The 20934-nt window shown below is 37.7% G+C and overlaps 1 protein-coding gene across 1 annotated transcript; it reads right to left on the bottom strand.

The window, feature by feature from the left end:
• Positions 1-2298: 2298 nt before the first annotated feature.
• On the bottom strand, positions 2299-17387 carry LOC139124017 (melatonin receptor type 1A-like). The gene is made up of 2 exons (XM_070690148.1): positions 17181-17387; positions 2299-3684 (listed from the first exon to the last, which is right to left on the bottom strand). Exon 2 carries the CDS (start codon positions 3472-3474, stop codon positions 2542-2544), a length of 933 nt encoding a protein of 310 aa, XP_070546249.1. The 5' UTR covers positions 3475-3684; positions 17181-17387; the 3' UTR covers positions 2299-2541.
• Positions 17388-20934: the final 3547 nt, after the last annotated feature.

A 20934-nucleotide genomic window follows, 5' to 3' on the forward strand; every position in this document is an offset into this window, starting at 1 on the left:
CAGCTGAGCAAAAAGTGTCTATAAAACGGGAGCGTCGCTCAGTTTGTACCCACAAAAACATCAATATTTGATCATGCATGGAACTACTTTGCGCCAAAATGTGTCGACAGAAATCAAGTGCCTGCAATTTTTGCTGCGATGCGGTATATTGGGGAAGACAGACGAAACATGTTGCCGCAAGTTTCATGCATTGATGGAAAATAACAAAGGGATAGGCAAGGAACTCAGGGTTTTCTTTAAATTCACCTGGGTGTTTTGGCGGGAAACCGACAAAAGACTGAGACTTTGGAAAATTACTTGCGCAAAAATGGGATTCTTTTTGTCTTGGTCACAAGTTGAAAGTATGCTATTTGATGAAAGTCCACGAAACGGTAAGAAATTTACAGTGGCTGTATTCGTGAAAAAAAATAACATCTCAGGTAAGCTTGTGTGGTTAGTGCTTTCGCGCGAATAAATTCTGTAACAGACCGAGCCTTGAGTAGGGATGTCATTGAGTTAAATATTTCAAAAATTATTATGAAACATGAATATATATTAGGGTTATTATATAGACGACATAGCATGTTAATCATTTGAAAAATAGTACGGTGATCAAATATTTCGTGGGCGATTTATGTTACTTCAAAATAATACGCGAGGGAAAATTGAATTTCGCTATTCTCCGACTCATGGTATTGATAACCTTTGCCTGTTTACATAAAGTTTGAACGATAGTACAAAAATATTGAAGTGCATCTGTGCGGAAGATTGACAACTAATCAGTTTAGAAAATTAAAATCTAGTCTCGAATAAAAGAGATTGATTGTCGGTGAAAGCTCACACTTCAACCTGCCATATGAATTTGATTGCTACGTTCTTGCATGCGTCAATGCTCACCTACCGTAAATGATTCGCGCCATACACGCGTCAATTACGTCATCGAGTGCTCAACATATCCGGCAACATCGACTTATTCTTACATGACGTAAAACAGAGTTCTTGTATTACAGCAAGCTTCATCAATAGTATCTTTCCACCTTTCCCTTTCTTCTTTACGACAAACTATTTATACTGGAAAAGCGACTGACTGTGGCTGAGTATAGAAGTGTGCATTTTGTGATCAGCGGAATTGTTCATAAAACGGCCAGAACGTTTGCTGTTGATTTTTGCTTGGTTGTAATAACGGTGTAACTTAAAGGGACATTAGCTGTAACTTTTGACTAATTTTTCACTACTCTGTTTCAATGTATCAACTACAGAATTTTACTATAATTCGATCATCATGACCAATGCCCGGTGTCCTGCTTGCCAACACAGCCTGTATATGTGAAATGACCATTGTTATTGTTGATAAATGTATTCTAGTCCGGACCTGAATACAAAATTTAAACAATAACAATGCAGATTATACTCATATAGGGTACATTTATGAGCTAAATATTAGGAATTTCTCCATGGTTCAGGGATTCAAACCAGAAACTGCAGATGATACACAGAACAAACAAAATTTAAAAAATGACCAAAGTTACAGCTAATGGATCTTTAAGGTAGCTTGTGCCTCGAGGACAGATATTCGGACTCTAAAATTTAAAGTTTACAAACTATTTTGGTCTATTATTTGTGAGGTTTCATTTGAAGCTTGTAGAGAAAGCAAATTTCACCGACATATTTTTGTGAAAATCGAACATACCACAGAAATGGCGGCAGCCATTTTGAATTAGAACTGTCGGGAAATATGGAAAATGTGTTAATCTTTTACCCGATCCTTGATTTCGAAAGAAAACTGTTTAGAGTTTCCTTGATAAAAGTTTTGGCAAAAAGTTTATGTCGTTTTTTCGAGGCGCGTACAACCTCAAGTGGCTTGTCTTTGTCAATACAAAACTTACAGACGAAATCTCTCAAAAATTGGAAAGTAGAAGAACATAGTAAAATGTTGACATTCTTCAAATAGGAGGGAAAATCTATCTAAATTGTAATATAATATAATTTTTATGCATGTCAGAAAGACAATCTCTTACTGACCGCCATCTTGTCTTATCATTCTATTGATCAACGTGAACGAGTCATCAGTGCGTTGAACTCTTGACACACAGTACGAATCAAGTTTGTCACAAACATGCTTGACACTCTGTATGGCATTTGAACAAGCGATAGTCGATAATGGTTAGATAGGATGGCAGTTTATAGAAAACAAACTGTGTGTTTGTCAAACTCTAGCAAACTCTCAGAAAACAGTCCCGTGACGTTGAATTGTTCATTCGGCGCCTGTGCAACAAAAACGAGCATTTGGCAAAGTCTCACAGAGTGGCACTATTGCTGTAACTTACAAAGATTGTCTTTATAAATGTCAAAATATCAAACAGCCCTTATTCAGGGATACAAAATCAATTCCATGTAGAATTTAAATTATCGGACTGACTTGGTAATTTTTGTTTGTCCTTCCCGGACAGAAACGACAACAGTTGAGCCGTTTCCAGTTACACACTGTGAAGAGCCGCTTCACCGCTTTTCTGAACGCTACGTTGTACATGCCGTACACCCAGGGTTCCAGGGACGTGTTGGTCAAAACCAACAGCCCGGACACGTACTGCAGCGTGTCCGACGGGTAGTACTCGTCCTTGTTTTCAAGGAGGTCAGCTGGACGTAGAGGCTGGGACTCCAACAGATCGTGTGTAGCAAAATCATCAGTATCAGTGTCTTTGCCGTGCGGCGGTATCCTAGTTTGGTGTCGTGTAAAACCCGTTTGACTGTGGTCGCCTGGTACGCGAAGGCCTCCGAGCGAACTTTCATGACTTGAAGTCTTGCCGCGCGGTAAATGCGATAGTAGCAGTAAACCATGATCACGCTAGGCAAGATAAACCCGTATATAACAGTCACATATCCAAACACCGGCACGCTTGAAAGATCCGGTATGCAGGTATTGGCGGTGGGGTGGTGTACGTACCTCCCCATCCCCCAGAGAGGAGGGAGGGTGGGCAGGATGAGGGCGTGTAGCCAGATGTAACAAATGGAGCAGAGACAGCGGGGCTGCCGCCAGTATTCCTGGTAGCGGAGCGGCTGCCTCACGAAAAGCAGCCTGTCGATGCTGACGAAGCAGAGGGTGACGTTGGCAACGGCGGGAAACAGGGTGGTTATGACGCCACTGAGATTACACAGGTACGGGTTGGTGTACCACTCCCCGAAGAACCCGGCGACGATGAACGGCGCGACGAAGACCCCGAAGCACAGGTCCGCCGACGCCAAGATGGCGACGAACATGTTGGCGCGGTTCCGCAAGTTCTCGTTCGTAAAGATAATCCAGCACACGGTAGAGTTGCCGACAAGCAAGATGAACAAAAGGAACAACTCTGGTATGTGAAATATCGCCGAAGAAAAATTCGTTGATGTCGTTGTTTTAGTTTCTTCTTCAACGCCTTCTGACAAAATGGACGTATCCATAACACTCGTTGCCGAAACGTTTATGTTCTGGAAAATTTCAAGAGTCCTGTTTTCCATGGCGGTCTGTAAGGCTAGTGCTTGATTACTGGAAAGGCACAGACGGTGTTTATCCTCAACCTGTAGAAATATCCTCCGGGGCTTCTACGCTTCAAGTCGATCAGTGAAAAGCTGGTCACCATGGCAACACGGCAACTGGCACCTTGTCGTTAGAGGTTGCCTTTCCGCTGAGAGAACCCGGATTTAATGTTGGACAGAGCAGGGCGGAATCTATAGGGTGTAAAACGTACAAACCAACGAAACCAATGTTAGTATTTTGAACTATCAGAAATATAAGCATGTGACTGTATGTATGTATGTATGTATGTATGTATGTATGGACATGTGTATGTATGAGGGCATGTGGATGTGTATACACCCAAAAATCTTAAGAAGATTGTTAGTAGCTGGTTGAATGGATGGATGTATGCATCGAAGACAGTCTAATTGTGATCTCCCATAAATGATGATCATCGCAAACATGTGATGTTGAACCTACATCTCCTGTAATGTCCGTGCAAATGCTAATTGTTGCCTCCAGTATAGATTTTTAGTGTCGACTAACTCTGAGCTCCTGCGTATAAAAAACTATAGCAACCACGTTTGATATGAAATTGAAAAGAAATAGAGTGCAAATTTCCGGAGGAGGTGTTCCATCGAATGTCGGTCGGTCGTGTACTTAATCAATAAAACGGCTGAGGGGTTAGAACGCGTTTTCTCGGTTCAACGATCATGTGACCAGAAAGACGTGGTTGACGTCTTGACGTGGTTTAAGGTCGGTTGTGTGTCAACTCGAGGCGTTTACAGGATGTGTTCATCGTATCCTTGCTAGATTATTGAACTCAATGAAGATTAATGGCAATGAAAAATGATAATAAATTCAAGGAACCGAAACAGTCACGTTTGATATTAAGAAGATGAAGCTAGTACATGTATTAATTTTTGTGAAATATACAATCATTTTTGTGAAATATACAATAAGGCCGAATTAGTTAAATAATTTTTGCGTTCACGCTCACGTAGGATTTATGAGGTTTCATGAAAATAAGTGTATTTATGAATATATCTTTACCGAATAGCCTTCTCTGCCAACAAATCTTTCTTTAACAAGTTTGTAAAATGCACTTGAAACGCCTGGATGCTTGCAGAATGTCGCATTGAAGTGTAAATTATGAAGGTGAAAACAGGGGTTTGTGCTTCGATTTTTAAATGGGCCTCATTTTACATGGAAATACTAGCAGTCAAGTAAATATTAAACTTGCACTTGTGAAATTTGTGTGTGTGTTTTTGAACCGCCTACCCGCTTACCTTTCGTACATTTGAGTGGACGCAAAACATAATTCAACTACTTTGGCCTGATTGTACATCATGTAGGCATGATTACGTCAACATATAGAGAGCTTTCACAGTATGTAGACCTCTTTATTTAGGACAGAGTGTCGAAGACACTATAACTTGAAAATAATTTGCCTGTCTATTTAGGACATCTGTCTAGCAAAAAACACTTTTGTCTTGCCATCCTAATTGTCATTAGAAGACAGTTTTCACGGTGTCTTTAAACACTTAACAGTCGCACAATTATAAATTTGAAAATTATTTTCGAAAATTATTTTCTTAAGCTATAGATTAAGAATCTCTACCTGTGGAGTGTTTTCTTATCTGTCGTCAAAACTGAAACTTTGATTCAATATAATTTGAAAAACGGAATTGCGCAATCGATCTAACATTTGAAAATAATATTACTTTTTAAAACCAGTTCAATTGCTTCTCCTTCCCTTAGTAAGTTGGAATACCGAGTATTAGAATTGCAAACACATTGAATTGTGTATAATATGTAATGTTAGTGTTTACACATTAGGCGCTTTAAATTAAATTATTTGTTTTCCGTCCGCGTGCTGGTAGGTTTTCAGAGAAAATTAAGAAAACAAACACAATGTTAACATTATTACAAATAAAAATATTATTTTTCTAAAAGAAACCAAATAAAACCTGAGTTTATGTTAACACACTTGTGTTTTGTCTGTGTTTATTTTTCCCTAGCTGGCTGGTAGGTTTTTAATCAATGGACGGCAAACAAAGAATTTTCTTCAAATGGCCTTATCGTCCGGACAAAAATTCGGTCGCAAGAAATAACATTGGACATCGTGCACGCGCTCGCTATGTTGAAAATGTCACGTGACCATCAGGTGGTTCAAAATGATATTTGGAATGGATTCAGAAACTGCATTTTTATCGACAGAACACAAATAGTGGAATATGCGAGCTATGTAGCTTTTCAACTTTCCTAGGCACTCCCATCATGTTTGTCGGTCATGTAATATAACACACGCAAAAGAAATTCAAGGAAGTCTTTTCAGCGGGAAAGTAATTTCGTTTTCCCGCCATGTGATTTTTATTCCATTAAGATGTAATTGTAGCTTGGTATTCTCAAGCGCGCCGACGCGCTTGAAGGCAATTTTTATTCAAATTTCTGGAAAGACGTTTCGGAAAGCACGGTGAGTAAAATCGGTATGCTGTGTGAAATTGGTGAAAGTGTTGGAGCAGGAATCGAATTTTTCACAGCGATGTCGAAATGGAGTCGCCCAGCAAATGAAGTAGAGTAAAATTTCTCTGACGAATAATGATAAAGGAGAAACAAATTTGTTTGCCCAGCTTAATATTGATGGTTTAGAATTTCACAAGTAAATTCAAAGTGCGATACACTCTTCCTCAGTTAAACTTTTCAAAGATTACTGTTGAAAATATTCGACTTTCTAATATTTCTGATCTTTGGAATATGGCTTTGATTAGCCTGAGGAAAGGCAGTTAGGGAGAATAACCCGCCGCATTTTAATGGCATATTTTTTTGTAATGGCGCAATTGTCGATTTTTGCATCTTTTGAAGGTCAGCTATATTGATAGTAATGGTTTGTAAGGCAGGCCGCCATCTCTGTTAAAAGAAATTAAAGAAGCCATATCTACATAAGTCGTTGATAGTGTAGCAGATGTACTACAGCCAGTAATTTTTCGATTGGATTCGAACTCACAACCTTCCCTACCTTTTCACACAGTGAAAACATTAAACACAGAATATAGACTGACATTACATGAGTTCTTATTTGGGTTAAAGCAGGCAGTTTTATGCATTCAACGCCCTCCCCCAAAACAAACCAAAAGTAAGTGACGCTGCCACCTCAATTTGAACACGAAAAAATTCGTGTTTCAGAACCACGGGATATTTATGGGTAAGCTTATTATCAACATTTTTGTCTTTTGAGCTAAGATCAGAACGCTAACTTTGAGCCATCATTTTAATGATTGCGTGTCTAAAGATGACAAAGAAAATCGTAGGCTATCGCCGAAAATTCTATTTTTGGCGGGAAAGGGTTCCCGCCTAAAGGTGAAAGCGGCGTTAGTTACAGGCTGAGGTGTGACCACATTTGTATAACGTCATGATTGTGGCTGATTGTGGCGCCATTTCTCAGATTAAGAGACTTAAAAACAGAAAATGTACACCGAACTTTGGTGGGATGAAATCCAAATGGATTTTCAATCTCCCAAATCCAATCAACTTAATGGCAGAAGGACATCAATCCGAAACAGCGTTCGAACGCAATGTCTCCCTCAAGGTATTTGTTTTGATGAGAGCGTTTCTGCGCTTTGTGCGCTCTGCTTAAGGGTAGTCTCTGGCATTCACAACAATAAGAAATATCTCCAAGTCCTTACAGATGTCGGAATCAGATTGCAAAGCTGGAGGGTACGCTGACATCCCTGGCTGACATGTATACAATTATCTCTTAAAACTTACGTTTCTAGAATCTGACGGAAAGAGTCATCCAGAATGCGAGTTGTTGACAGGCATCGTTTCATGATCGTTCAGAATTCAAAACATACAATGTGCCGTACACCAACCTCTTTTTCAACAGCCGAGCGCAAGCCATGGTTTTCCCAAAGCGGCCATGATATGATAACGTTCACAAATCATTCCCGCGTGTCTGTGCGTCTGTGTAGGCCTAATATTAGCAAAGTACACGCTCATCCTCAAGTAGTTACAGCGAAATGTTCAGTCTTATCATGATAGCAGATCACCATTCAGCCTACATGACAGGCAGTATTAAAGTCTCACGCTATAGCCATCATATTATTCTTGAAGCATTTCATAACGTGACGTGTTAAATATGCCCATGCATCACGTGAATGCCACGTGAACTCTTTGCTAAAGTATCTTTCAACGATTTATCAGGATTTTGAAGTGTAGCTACAACCGACTCAAGTAACTGTTTATTGTTCATGGTTGCCGTCGGACAATTTTTTATTTAATACCGCTGGTTTACATTTCTTTGTATACAGACTGTAGATTGTCCTTAACCTTTTCGGTGCTGGGTCTAGAGGAGATTTTGTATAATCAGATTTAACTCAGGTAAATGTAGGATCAATAATCCATGAAGGCACATATAAATGATTTAGTAATCTGAGTAACACACCCTATACAGTCGGAAAAACAATAAGCTATAATGGCGTTTTCAACGATTTTGAACTTCAACTTCAAAGTCCTATTAGCAGTAACTTCCGGTGTATTTTCAAAAACTATTTTCCTCAAGTGTATTGTTCAACTTCTGAAATCATTTTTTCTGGGCCTTGTGATCCACCTGTTATAGTACAGTCTCAATCTAGAGTAGAATTTATTTATCAACACCAACACTGCATAATAACGTCTATGTTGATAAGGCAAATACCTTGCATTTCATAGCATCTTTAGATAGGAGAATTTTTTTCTTGTTTTCAGAAACAACAATAATGCGAAGTTCATCCAAACGTATGGATATTCGACAGTCTCTTTAACACATCGTTTTGTAACAACATTGCCAAGCCATACACATTAATATTGAAGAGTACCTATCAATTAAGAGAGTTCGCGTCTCGCGAAAGTGAAAGACTTTAACTTTGCCAAAACTTTCCTCAAACAAAATCCAACCATTGTCATCAATAAATAAATAAATAAATAAATAAATAAATAAATAAATAAAAATCAGGGATCAGCATGCAAATTTTGGTACTAGAGAGACAAATTAGCTAACATTTCCTGATATCTGAAATTCAAAATGGCCGCCATCCCTGTGTTGACTCTGTGGGGAAAAATAACATTTTCCAATTAAAAAAACTAAGACGTTGGTTACTTTTCTTGTAAAAAAGAGCTTTAAAATGAGCCCCACAAGCGATAGACCAGAAACGTATTGCAAACATTTGAGAGTTCGAATATCTGTCCCTAAGGCACGTTCTTCCTCAATACACTGCTTTCACTTATGGAAAAAAAAACCCTTCACAGGGATAACGTGGAACGTTGATTTCCCTCTCGGCCAATTCGTGGTGGTGAAATTTTGAACTTCTAGGTTTTTGTACACGAATGCATAGTTTTCGCACGTCAGTAACATTTTTGCTGAAAGAAAAATGGTTTCGCTGCTTTTATAAGGGCATACCCGTCAGATTTATTGAACACAGAGCGCCAACTCTTGGGGTGTACAGGGATTTGTTATGTACGACAGTGAACAATTATGGACAAATGTCGAATGAAATGTCCAGTGACTGATGAGTCGCACTCTCGAGTATTGAACATGAGAAATAAGTAGGATAAATTAAAGTTTCTTATGTGTTATTGCTCATTTTGTTAGAAAAATAAAAAGTCTTGCGCATGGACTCGTTACTTTCCATCTAGTTGTACACGTCAGAGTTGGGTCGTAAAACAGTAAGGTTGAGTCGTAAAACACACAAAATGTCGTACATTATTCTTAACTGATGAGAAGGCTAGGGCGACGGAGTCACGTTCCACAAAGTGCAAAAGGTGGTCACGTGCAGGGTGGAAAAAAATCTGTAGTGAGAGTAAATGGGCCAATGCAGCATATGAAAAACCATACAAAACGCAACGTTAAAGTACAGCGTAATAACTGAATGAAAACTGGGGGAAACATTTTACTTATCCAAGCCATCATTGATGTCAGAAATACAAAGCTGTCCGCATTTTGTTGTACAGTTTCTAGCTTGAGGACTTAAGAATATAGTTACTTGATTCAATCTGTTTTAAGGTCATGTATATAGTAAGGCGAATCGTGCTAATTCCTGGACTTTATGTGTTCCAAAAAAATATGTCGTTGATTAAAATGGCGCCGCACGGAGGAGTTGCTCTCTTGAATGTCAAAGCACATCTCGGACATTGAACTAAAATTTTACAGCCTTTGCATGATGGGTGATTTATTTTATTCTAGCCTCGGTGAGGGAAGATTGTATTCTCCGTATAACGGATTAAAACCCTGCAAGTTCCCGGATTGTTGAACAATGTTATAGAAAGACAGTATACGCACTGGTTTACAGGTTCGCGCGTAATTCCCTCGTTATTATCCGGGTTGCTGACGATGTTGGAAAGCAGAAGGAGCGAACGAACGTTTTCTTTTAGAGTTTGGCTCTGACAGTTACATCCGGGTTATGAAAGTCCATAGTTGCCGGATCCGCAAGGACGGCGAGGTTGTCGTGTGCAGGCATGCAAGTTGTTAAAAAATCATATCTTTAAAAGTAGACACTAAACCAATAGATGGGAAACCCTTCATAAACTGCATTTCATGAGTGTGTTCTAAAAACTACAGAGTTTATGTAGTGCTCTCGGACAACAGGCATTCATAACTGCCTATAGTTCCGGTGAATGTCTGCTGGCATGGCCGATGGCAATGGAACGATTGTACATTTGTCCTTTCAAATTTCGATGGCGGTTGCTCATTGTCTATGAACGCCTTTCTATAATCATAGACTATGTTCACAGAGAGTCTATATTCTAATCTATTCTTGTGCTATGTCACAGTCGCACTGCATAGAATGATTTGTCACTTTTAATATAGACGACGGGAAAGGAGATTTGACGACTGAGGAGAATGCTTGTGGATATTCAGAAAAAAAGTCATCATTCTATCAGATCCCCCCGAAAGTAATGCATATAACAGAGTACTTCTTTAGGGCTAGTGACTCATATTTTTACAATTCTTTTCTGATGTACAACTCGTGGGGGCTCATTTTATAAAACTCTTGGCGTAAGAAAATATTTCACCGTCTTCATTTTCGAAAATCGATTTTTTTCCGCCCAGAACTGAATAGCGATGGCGGCCATTTTGAATATCAAATATCAGTGAATGTTAGGCAATTTGTTTCTCTGGTACCAAACTTTTTACAGAGACCCCTGGTTTTTTAATCTTCACTTGGTAAGAGAATGGTTAAAAGCTTTATTTGAGGTAAGTCGTTTTTCGAAAATCGAAAATTTTATTTTTCCCAACAGAGTTAAATAGGGATGGCGGCCATTTTGAACTTCTAAGCTCGGCGAATGTTAGACAATTTGTTTCTCTAGTACCAAACTTTAATTTGCACGGTGACTCGTTCGTTTTTTATTCTTAGTTTTGGGATAGAATGGTTGAAAGTTTCATTGAGGAAAGTTTTGAGCAATGTTTCAAGACGCATCCTACCTTAATGGGAATTTTGTAAATTTTTTCCAAAATTTTCTACATTATGACGTCATTTTTATCTCATACGAGATCTCATACGAATATGTAATTGTACGAAGTGAGAGGCGAAATAATTGACCTTTAACTAAGAGGAAATAGGCAATCAATTTACCTAACATTTTCTTCCCGTTTCCTGCCATCTGGCAGACACTGGTGTTTATTAACAATTTTTATGTCTGCTTCAAGGTGTCTAATAAAGAATGAAGGTCATCGATTTGCTTTCATAGGCATTAACAGGAAATAATTAGTTTCCGTTTATTCTTTTCCTTTTTTCCTTGCCAAGGGCAGCTAGCACATCGATATCATTCTTGGAAGTGATGACTGATTTTAAAAGGGGAAATCTTTAAAGACACAAATACTTCACCCATAGACTTTCTAACAAATTGTTTAATTTCGCGGCAGATGGTATCTTTTTCTGACACCAACCGGACTATTTGTGCGCGGAAGGACACAGGGTATTCACCGATGGGAGTGCTACTCGTCGGATGTCCTCAATACTAATGGCACGTTCCGCCTATCTCACGGTCGAGCTGATCTGAGCACTATATAACGGGTTTCATAAATCATTGGAAATACCTGACACTTTTGAAAATCTACGCTATTTGTAGTGATTCAGTGCAATTAGCATCAATGCCGTACCACAGTCGTTGCTCTTTTTTTAGAGTTTAGTTTAACTTTTGCCTAATTAACTTCGCTCTCACTTTCGTAAGGCTAGCAGATGACACGCTTCTGGCGGATAAGCTTACATCACGTTAATAATGACCAGCCTGACGACACAGTATGTGACATGAGAAAGCTAGTTCTGCAGTAACATCAATTTATCGATGGCGGACTTATCTAGATTGCATTCCCCTTCCCATTTGTTATGAACGGATTGTATTACAGCTAAAAGGGGATTTTACTTATTCCGTAAGAAAAAAATCATACTATCACGTTTCACCAATTTCTGTCTTTTTACCCTGTCTCTTTCCTGCCATTCTGTCTCCCCTGTCCTCTGTATCTAACTGTTTACTGTCTCTCTATATCTATGTCTGTCTGTCTGTCTACCCTGGCCTGTCTGTCTCTGTATCTCGTCTCCCTTTCTGTCTGTCTGTCTGTCTGTCTCTCTTTCTGTTTGTCTGTCTGTCTGTCTGTCTGTCTGTCTGTCTGTCTGTCTGTCTGTCTGTCTCTGCTCTCTCTGTCTCTGTCTCTTTCTCTCTGTCTCTCTCTGTCTCTCTGTCTCTGTCTCTGTTTCTCTCTCTCTCTCTCTCTCTCTCTCTCTCTCTCTCTCTCTCTCTCTCTCTCTCTCTCTCTCTCTCTCTCTCTCTCTCTCTCTCTCTCTCTCTCTCTTAACCTGTCATAAGAATGATCGTCCAGGGACGTCGTTGGGTAAGTAAATTACATTTACATTACGTGCGATCATGAACAATAACTGCAGCTCTTTCTTCTAATTGTTTTGATAATTTGATCATAATTGTTACCAGCATATACCCCTATTTGTATTTTAAACACATCAAAAAAAGAAATTTAAAATCGAGCGTTCTTGAAATCTATCTCTTCTCTCAACTATCTCAATGAAGACGCCATTTAATACTTTGCTAGGATAAACATAATGTGGCTTTGTAAACCGAGATATCATGACTGCTCGTACAATGAACTAAAGAACGGTGATTCACCAAGCATTTTTACGGCCTTTTAAAAGTCCAATGATGCCAGTGATGGCTCATTCAGAAACTACACGGAAAGCTAATTGTATCTCCTAGAAAGTGAAAAATATCACACCTTTCCGTGCCACTTGAAAAAGTTAATGAAGCACTGATTGTCAAAAGTCAATCGTATCGTATAGCTGTATGACTATGTGGTATATTGGCTAAAATTTAAAGCCCCAAGCAAGCTGTATCTTTCTGTATTTTACTCGCACTCCCAAACTAAACAATAGAAAACACATATTAAAATTAATCGATAAAAATAAAATAAATAGGGACATGCAATTATTTACAATAATGATTTCAAGTTAATAGTCGCGCCAGCGGCTTACTGACTACGCATGCGCTTATTCATAATATACTATGCGAGTAACCGGAAGTGTACCCTTCTTTCGTGGGCGCCGCCATGTTTTTTTTTTTGAGTACTCGTAAATAAACAAATACGAAACACATTATTATAACATGCCATTTATAAAATATACCTCTTTTATTAGCCAGTAAATGTTATTATGCACCTTGTCGCTGATACAGAATATCGTTAATATAGATAAAGGGAGAAAACAGTCGTGCATATGCACGGTGGCATACGCAAAGAATGTTGGGATTGAATTTTAGAAAAGCGCCCCCAGTGTCAATAATTAAATTCAAAAATTGCCAGTTTTTAGACGGAACGCTATAGTTTTCAGCTTGCAAGTGGAAGTTGGGCAGTGCGGTTACCATTGCAATGATAATGATTGCATGATACGTCCCTTGTTTAACGCAATAGGCTGTTATCAATGTAAAACTTGCCAATTTTTGTCCAAAATTTTTACACGTTACAGAAAATCTATAGGCCTACCTGCACTGCTGCAGGGTTTGACGTCCGCGCGTGTACGTACGTGAACTGCTTTCATCAGAGGGAAACTGGCATAGTTGTCATACTAGTATATACTTTTATGAAGTAACAATTAATTACATTTTATCATGAATCAATACAAATAACATTGCCAATCTTAACCCCTGGCGCGACACCAAGGGCTGAGCCCTATATAATATTATTCTCAGCTATATGAAAATAAATGAATAAATAATAACCGATAAAAGTTAAATAATCGGTGTTGTGAAATCTGCTTCCAATTTCAAACACGCTCAGGGATAAATAAATACATTAACAACAAAGACATAAATTACACGGTTATGATAACAGTATAGAATTAACATTTCTCTAAAATCTATAGGATATTGACTGACAACATCTTGTTTATAGGCGAAATATATATATATATATATATATATATATATATATATATATATATATATATATATATATATATGTACATCGCATTTCAAATCGTCAAGCCATAAATATTTCGATAGAAAGATTTGTTTTGAATCTAGAATATCAAGAAATGCATGAAATAGGTGATAAACAAAGATGTCCACAAAATCGATTACTAACTGTAACGTCACACAGTCTAACTAAACTATCTATGCGTTGTGTGTTACTCTAATTTCAGATCACGTAGTGATACGTGATAAACACAAAACCGATGCGAAATAAAGCTGATACAATCTTCCCCGTCATCCAAATGCCTTGGCGTTTTCTTCACTTTATTTTGTGCCGTTTGAAACAAATATTGTCTTTGGAAGACGATGGCTGTGATGAACTGGTTTTGAAAATACACAATGCCGTGAAAAGAAAGATCAGCGTAAGCGCTGTGTAAATATATATCGTTCATTTGCTTGAGTGTAATAAATTTTGAATACCCTTTTCTCCGTTCATAAAACTCCAGACTGCATTTTAGTCTTCGATCGTAAATATAAGAGAAATCATGAAAGGTAACATTATTGACGCGTGTACAAAGAAAAGCGAATTAAACAGAGCAACAAAGATAGTCATAAACAGAAGGACTGTATCCCCGGTAAAATACAAAACGGTTAATGAAGCATTTTGAAAATATGTTTTTATGGCGATGTGTAGGCACGTAGGCACTGTTTAAGGGTAGATACGACATAGCCACAACTCAGTGATATATCAGTGACCTCGTATAAACCAGATACATATAGATGTCCTGTCAAGGTGACCTTGTAAGTTTACAAGTGTCCTTCAATTATACAACGATGTAAACGCCGCTCAACAGTCGCACGTGTATTTTGGGTTTTGAATGGTTCAGGTTTTCTGAATTTTTCGTAGTACAAATCAATGGCTCAGAAAAAAAAATGAATTCTTATTTCCAAAATTAGTGAAATCATATTACATTATGAACAGAACCAATTTTTTGTGTATCAGATATACTGGTGGCAAATGCATTAAAAGAAACTAGCTGTAATTCTTGATAATATATCAATCATTTTCTTACATAATACTTATACTTTCTTCTGTATTTACCTAAGTATGATGCAGTGCCAATCAGTAGCCCACATACCCAAAGCGCTGTTTACAATTTAAAAGGTTATTGTTGACAAACGTATTCTAGTTCGGATTATTTTCATTTTTCAACAACAACAACGTCGGACATTGAACACATTATGGTGTGTTTACACGTCGAAGACAAGGCATGCCTACACAATTTTGCAGTGAAAAATACTTCTCTGAACAAAAATCATTAAAATATATCAAGTATTACCTCTAATGTAGATTAAATCGTCCAAATATTGTGATGAAGAGGTTTCTCGCTGAATAATGTTCATGAGGGTGAACTAAGTTTTAATGGCAGATTACCAGGAGCAGGTATCATTCATTCGTATTTTCGCGTCACAGTTTAATCTTGTCTGTGCCAGAGTTACAAGCGTGATCGAGCGTAAACAATTGGGAGGCCGCGAACACAATCAATTATCCCTGTGACCGTAACAAACTCATCAGTTGGGAACATCTATAATCAGCGACTGCACCCAAAAGACGGGATTTAAGTGCTTGCAAAGGCGATGAAGCAAGTTTAAAAATGATTTATACCATTAGAGGGAATTAAACAACCACCATATACGTCACGCGAAGCCCTTGTCCCCTAAATTAACTCGAACATGTAGTTCGTTGGACATGTTAACATTATTCATAGTGTTCTTTTTCGCACGCTTCCTCTAGTCTATACCTTTTCTAATCCATGAATAATCTGCCATTGTCATCGACGATAAACATCTCTCTCTCTCTCTCTCTCTCTCTCTCTCTCTCTCTCTCTCTCTCTCTCTCTCTCTCTCTCTCTCTCTCAATAACCCTAGTTCAATTAGAATGCCTTTGTTGATCAATAAGAGATGCAAATAGTGACGCCATATAGAATTGAAGAATCTAAAAATGTCCACACTCTGGGGCGACAATTCTCCGCATGCAGTCTGCCATCTGAAGATGTTTGTGTACGTGTAGCCTGCCTTGTGATGAATCAGTTATTTGATAACATCATCGACGAGTTTGACTAAAGCCTTTTCCTCTTATTTACGCGTTAATTGGCATATATATATATATATATATATATATATATATATATATATATATATATATATATATATAGATAGATAGATAGATAGATAGATAGATAGATAGATAGATATATGAATTTGAATAAATTACCATAGAAACAACATTTACAGAAAATTTAATTACAAATTTGGCCTTAAAATATATTTGAAAGTATGTAAACAATACAACACTAATTAGAAAGACACAGATGTACTGCCAGGAACAGGAAAGGCAGAGTAAAGTTGACATGGTTTTTCCCTTTGCTTGGTTATATTACTTTTGTTAGTTTTTGTGAGGGCTAACAAATCACGAAAAGTAATAATTTTTAATGTTTATAAGATTCACATATTTCAAATGTAAATACATACAGAAACTCTTTCTATGAAATAACGAATTTAGTCCGATACAAAGTACTGGGATTTCAGCACATACACTGATGAATACATCGAGTCTAGAATAATGAACTAAAGATTTTGTCAGCAAAGTGAATACACCTGTGCTATGCGAGATAAGATTATGCGTGAAGATGTTTTAATATGCTCTCTAGAGGTTGCATACATACATACATACATACATACATACATACATACATACATACATACATACATACATACATACATACATACATACATACATACATACATACATACATACATACATACATACATACATACATACATACATACATACATACATACATACATACATACATACATACATACATACATACAAACATAGGATTAGAAATAATACGGATGCACAACTATATGGTACATAGTTTTAAAATGTCCTAAAAAAGTAAATTATAGCTTAGATTTGTTTTTTTATAAAAAAACATTGCACAGGTGCACTCGAGCTGTGCAGAGCCTGATAATAATGAGCAAAACAGTTTCAGCTATATATACGTATTGAAAACGTCGAAGTTTATGATTAATTATGCGTATTCTTCCAAAGTTACAATGTGAAAAAACACGGTGACGAAAAGCTCGTCTAAGTTTTAGCTTTATTTCCCTTCTCATCGTTGACTACTTGTCCAGATTAAACACCGACAGTTGTCACAGACAAGGAAAAAAAGGAAGCGTGGAATGAACTTACCGTGAAACGGTGAGCGAATACCCATCTGTAATAACCCGTTGCAACGCGTACTAACGGCTTTGATGAAATGCACGCGGGCACCAGTGAATCGCAAGTAATCGTCACTCAGGCTCGCCGCGCCGCCATCTATCTGTCCAGCAGGAACTGCGCGGTATTCGAGCGAATGTTTCTCTTGCTCTGTCCGTCTTGTCGGGAACAGCGATTGACGTCTATACAGAAACAAGAGACAAACAGGCGTGCTATCATAGATCAGAGAAATGGCATATGGTTCACACACACAGAGCCATTCTTTCGATACAAATCTAGGATAAGAGCTCTGAGGTCAGCGGTTCCCAGTCTATTGAAGCTCTGATAAATGGCGGGGACGTAGATCTAATCCCTACTTAGCAAATATTCTGTTACCATGGCGACCAGCTAACACGTAATTCCGTAAACCCACGAATGAGCATGTAAGCAATAGGAACCGAGATACATATAATACATTTTATGCGACTGAAGATAAAAAACTTACCTATGCAGATATATCGCTTCTTTAACAGGTGTCGATGGGTATCGTCAGTTAATAAAGCTTCGCAGAATATAGATTTTCTACGTCATTCTATCGAAGCCATAGGTGTAGACTCGCCTGTATAGATATCTTAGACTCGCTGCGGGGAATTCAATAATTGATCATCGAGTTATCTGTCAAAGATTCCATGCGCGTATGTTTTTTTTTCTGTATGTGACATCAGTGAATGTGTAAAGCCAATTACCTATGAAAGCATGTCGAAATATCATTGAAAGAGTAGTAGCTGTAATTTTTGATGATTTCCACAGTTTATATTGTATGCAAATAGCAAGCTCCTCTTCTACTCCTTTAGGCATGTTGAAAAAAAAGAACTATTTAGCTTGTCAACACGGCGCCTATGCGTTTAAAATGCACTGTTGTTGTTCACACATGAATTCTAATCCGGACCAGAATTCACTTGTCAACAATATCTATGCAGTTTATACATGCACAGGTTGCGTTGACAACCTGTGCAATATATCTCAACATGCCTTCAGGACTAAAACAAAAACTGTATGACATTAAAACAAAACTAGTGAAAAATCATCGACCTTAACAGCTGCTTGCCCTTCAAAGACATGACCTTTTCTGAAATTTCAAGTGTTATTCAGTTTTTAAGATGTTGCTTCTTGATCTGTTCCCAAAATAACATCTCAATGTCTAGTGTTATTCTTGTCAAAACAGCCTGTATGCACGTTAACGTTATGTCAAATGTTTTGTTGGCAGTTTAATTTTAATATTGACTAGATTAATCTATCAACAATAACATAACATAATTTACAAAATGCTTCCCTTTAATAATGCTTCAAATGCCATTATATTTCAGAGATGATAATGAGAAAAATAATTGCTGTACAGAAAATAACATAATGAAATATTATAAAAGGGTTCAGCTAGTGACCCCAAATGGTACTTGATATTCTAGAGCAGTGCTCCTTATCAGCAGCATATTACGTACATGTCTTGTATTCGTACAGAATTCCTCAAGGACATGCGCAATAGTGATCACGTTTTCACTGTAAGCATCTTGAACTTGTTAATGTCCTCTATTTGAAGAACATTTGCCGAGATTGACCTACCTGAACAAACTGAATGACTTCCTTGCGATATTTGTCTCAAATAACTGGTCATGCAGAGGTTCTAACGTATGAAATTTCAAACCCCGCGGCTTTTCTGCAATAATCATGTTAATACATGTACAGACATAATCCCCTAACTGTAAACGCCAAGGGCAAAATCGCTATTTAGATACTTTATCAATAAATAAATAAATAAATAAATAAATAAATAAATAAATAAATAAATAATAAATAAATAAATAAATAAATAAATATTTAATTATTGTAGCATTCGTCCGCAACCTTTCAGTTCTGAATATATACTCCATATAATTAATACAACGCATTGTAGGCCTGCAAGCGGATTCAGGACTGTATGCTTTTTATGTTCTTGCAGTGAAGTGCATTGATAGCAAATCTTTAACCCTTGAGCTGCAATTTTCCCCACCAAAACTTAAGTGCAACATTTTACAGATTTTTATTAATTTTTCTGTAATTTTTTTGATAATTTTGGACCAACTGGACATCACATCTCATTGGCTGCAGTTTTTTAACAAAATTTTGGCAAAAATCTAAAAAATTAACAGGAGTATAAGCTTATTTTATAGAATCGACAAAAATGACTTTGGCGCTTAAAGGGTTAATACTGCTATTCAGTCATGACTAACATGCCTGGATACAAAACTTTGATACATCTTTTTGTCATGCAAATTATAACAGCAACACATGACGTTAAGTTCTTTTGCTCACGGCTGATTTAAAATTGGAAAATGCAATGTTAATAAGCTCCTTTTGAACTGATTTTTGCCATTTCATGCCCTGTAAACGTCGGTCTTTCTTCCTTTTTGGAAAAAAAGATAGTTCGCTCAGTTTTAAAAACTGTAGCACTGTATTTCATGGTAGAACAGTGGCAACTGCCTTGCCGAAAACAGGTGATGCCTGGTTTAGTTGTTTTACGGGTTTTGGCATCTCATGCCGAAGTGTAATGTACACATTAATAAGTTTTGCTTGAAATCAAAACATATAAGCTTATATACTTTCGCCCGACCTGCGCCATAACTCCAGTAAGGCAACATGTTGGGCGGGGAGGAGTGGGGGTGGGGGCAAACATGTAAGTCATCAAAAAGGTCAACTTGCACGAAATATGCATTTGTATGCCTTCAAATATTAAAAAATAACGCCAAGTGATCGTACGCATTTTCTATTATCGTGATCGTGCGGCGGTAAAACTTAACACCAGATAAGTACTTTTAGAATCCAGTTAGAATGCACCTCGGGGACAGATATTTGATTTTTCAGATTGTGTTAAATTATATATTTTCTGGTCTACCATTTGTGGAAGCCTATTTTAAAGCTTTAGGAGAAAGAAAAAGTTTAAACCTTTATTTTTCCCCATAGAGGTAACATGTGGATTGAAGCCATTTTGAATACCAAATGTCGGTAAATATTGAGTAACTTGCTCCTCTGGTACACAGTTTTGGTGAGATTTGGTAAGAGAATGGTTGAAAGTTTCACTTACAAAAGTTTGAGTAAAACTTTAGTTCTTTCACATTCGAGGCGCATATTACATTAAAAGCAAACCAGTCATTATGGAAGGGAATTCAATGTAGTAAGTATGTTATCTTAACCAAACGCGCGGCACGAGCTGGAACGTGAAGCATGCAGTCTGGACTCAGCGTCTGCTGAATTTTAATCTGAGTGTACATAAAACCATGATGTAAAACTTCACTGACACTGAGGAGCTTAGACTTATATTTACATCACATACAAAGAATATATCTTTGGTTTCCAAAATTTAATTTTTAATTTTTATCCTGCCAACTCTAGTATAGCATGGTCTTGTATTTGTGTGGCGACCTAAAGTTTATTTTATTTTTTTAGAAGTCCATCATCAAACGGGCGTTAGCCAAATTTCAGGATGAAGTACGCATAACCCACTAACCCCCAGTGGAGCACTGAGTAGTAAAGTGCCTTGTTTAGGGGCACAACACCGTGCTAGAGTCTTGAACTCACCGTCTTCCGACAGTGAATCCATTACTCTGGACTACCGGGTTCGAACTCACCATCCTCTGATAGTGAGACCGCGGTTCCTCCCGTGACTGTGACCCTTATGTGTACCCTACGCAGCACGTTGCGTTTTACTTAGGTT

The sequence above is a fragment of the Ptychodera flava genome, assembly GCF_041260155.1.
Source record: "Ptychodera flava strain L36383 chromosome 23 unlocalized genomic scaffold, AS_Pfla_20210202 Scaffold_23__1_contigs__length_28996876_pilon, whole genome shotgun sequence".
NCBI classification, from domain to species: Eukaryota; Metazoa; Hemichordata; class Enteropneusta; family Ptychoderidae; genus Ptychodera; species Ptychodera flava.

Coding starts and splice junctions, on each gene's coding strand:
- LOC139124017 (XM_070690148.1), bottom strand. CDS start 3,474: ATGGAAAACAGGACTCTTGAAATTTTCCAGAACATAAACGTTTCGGCA.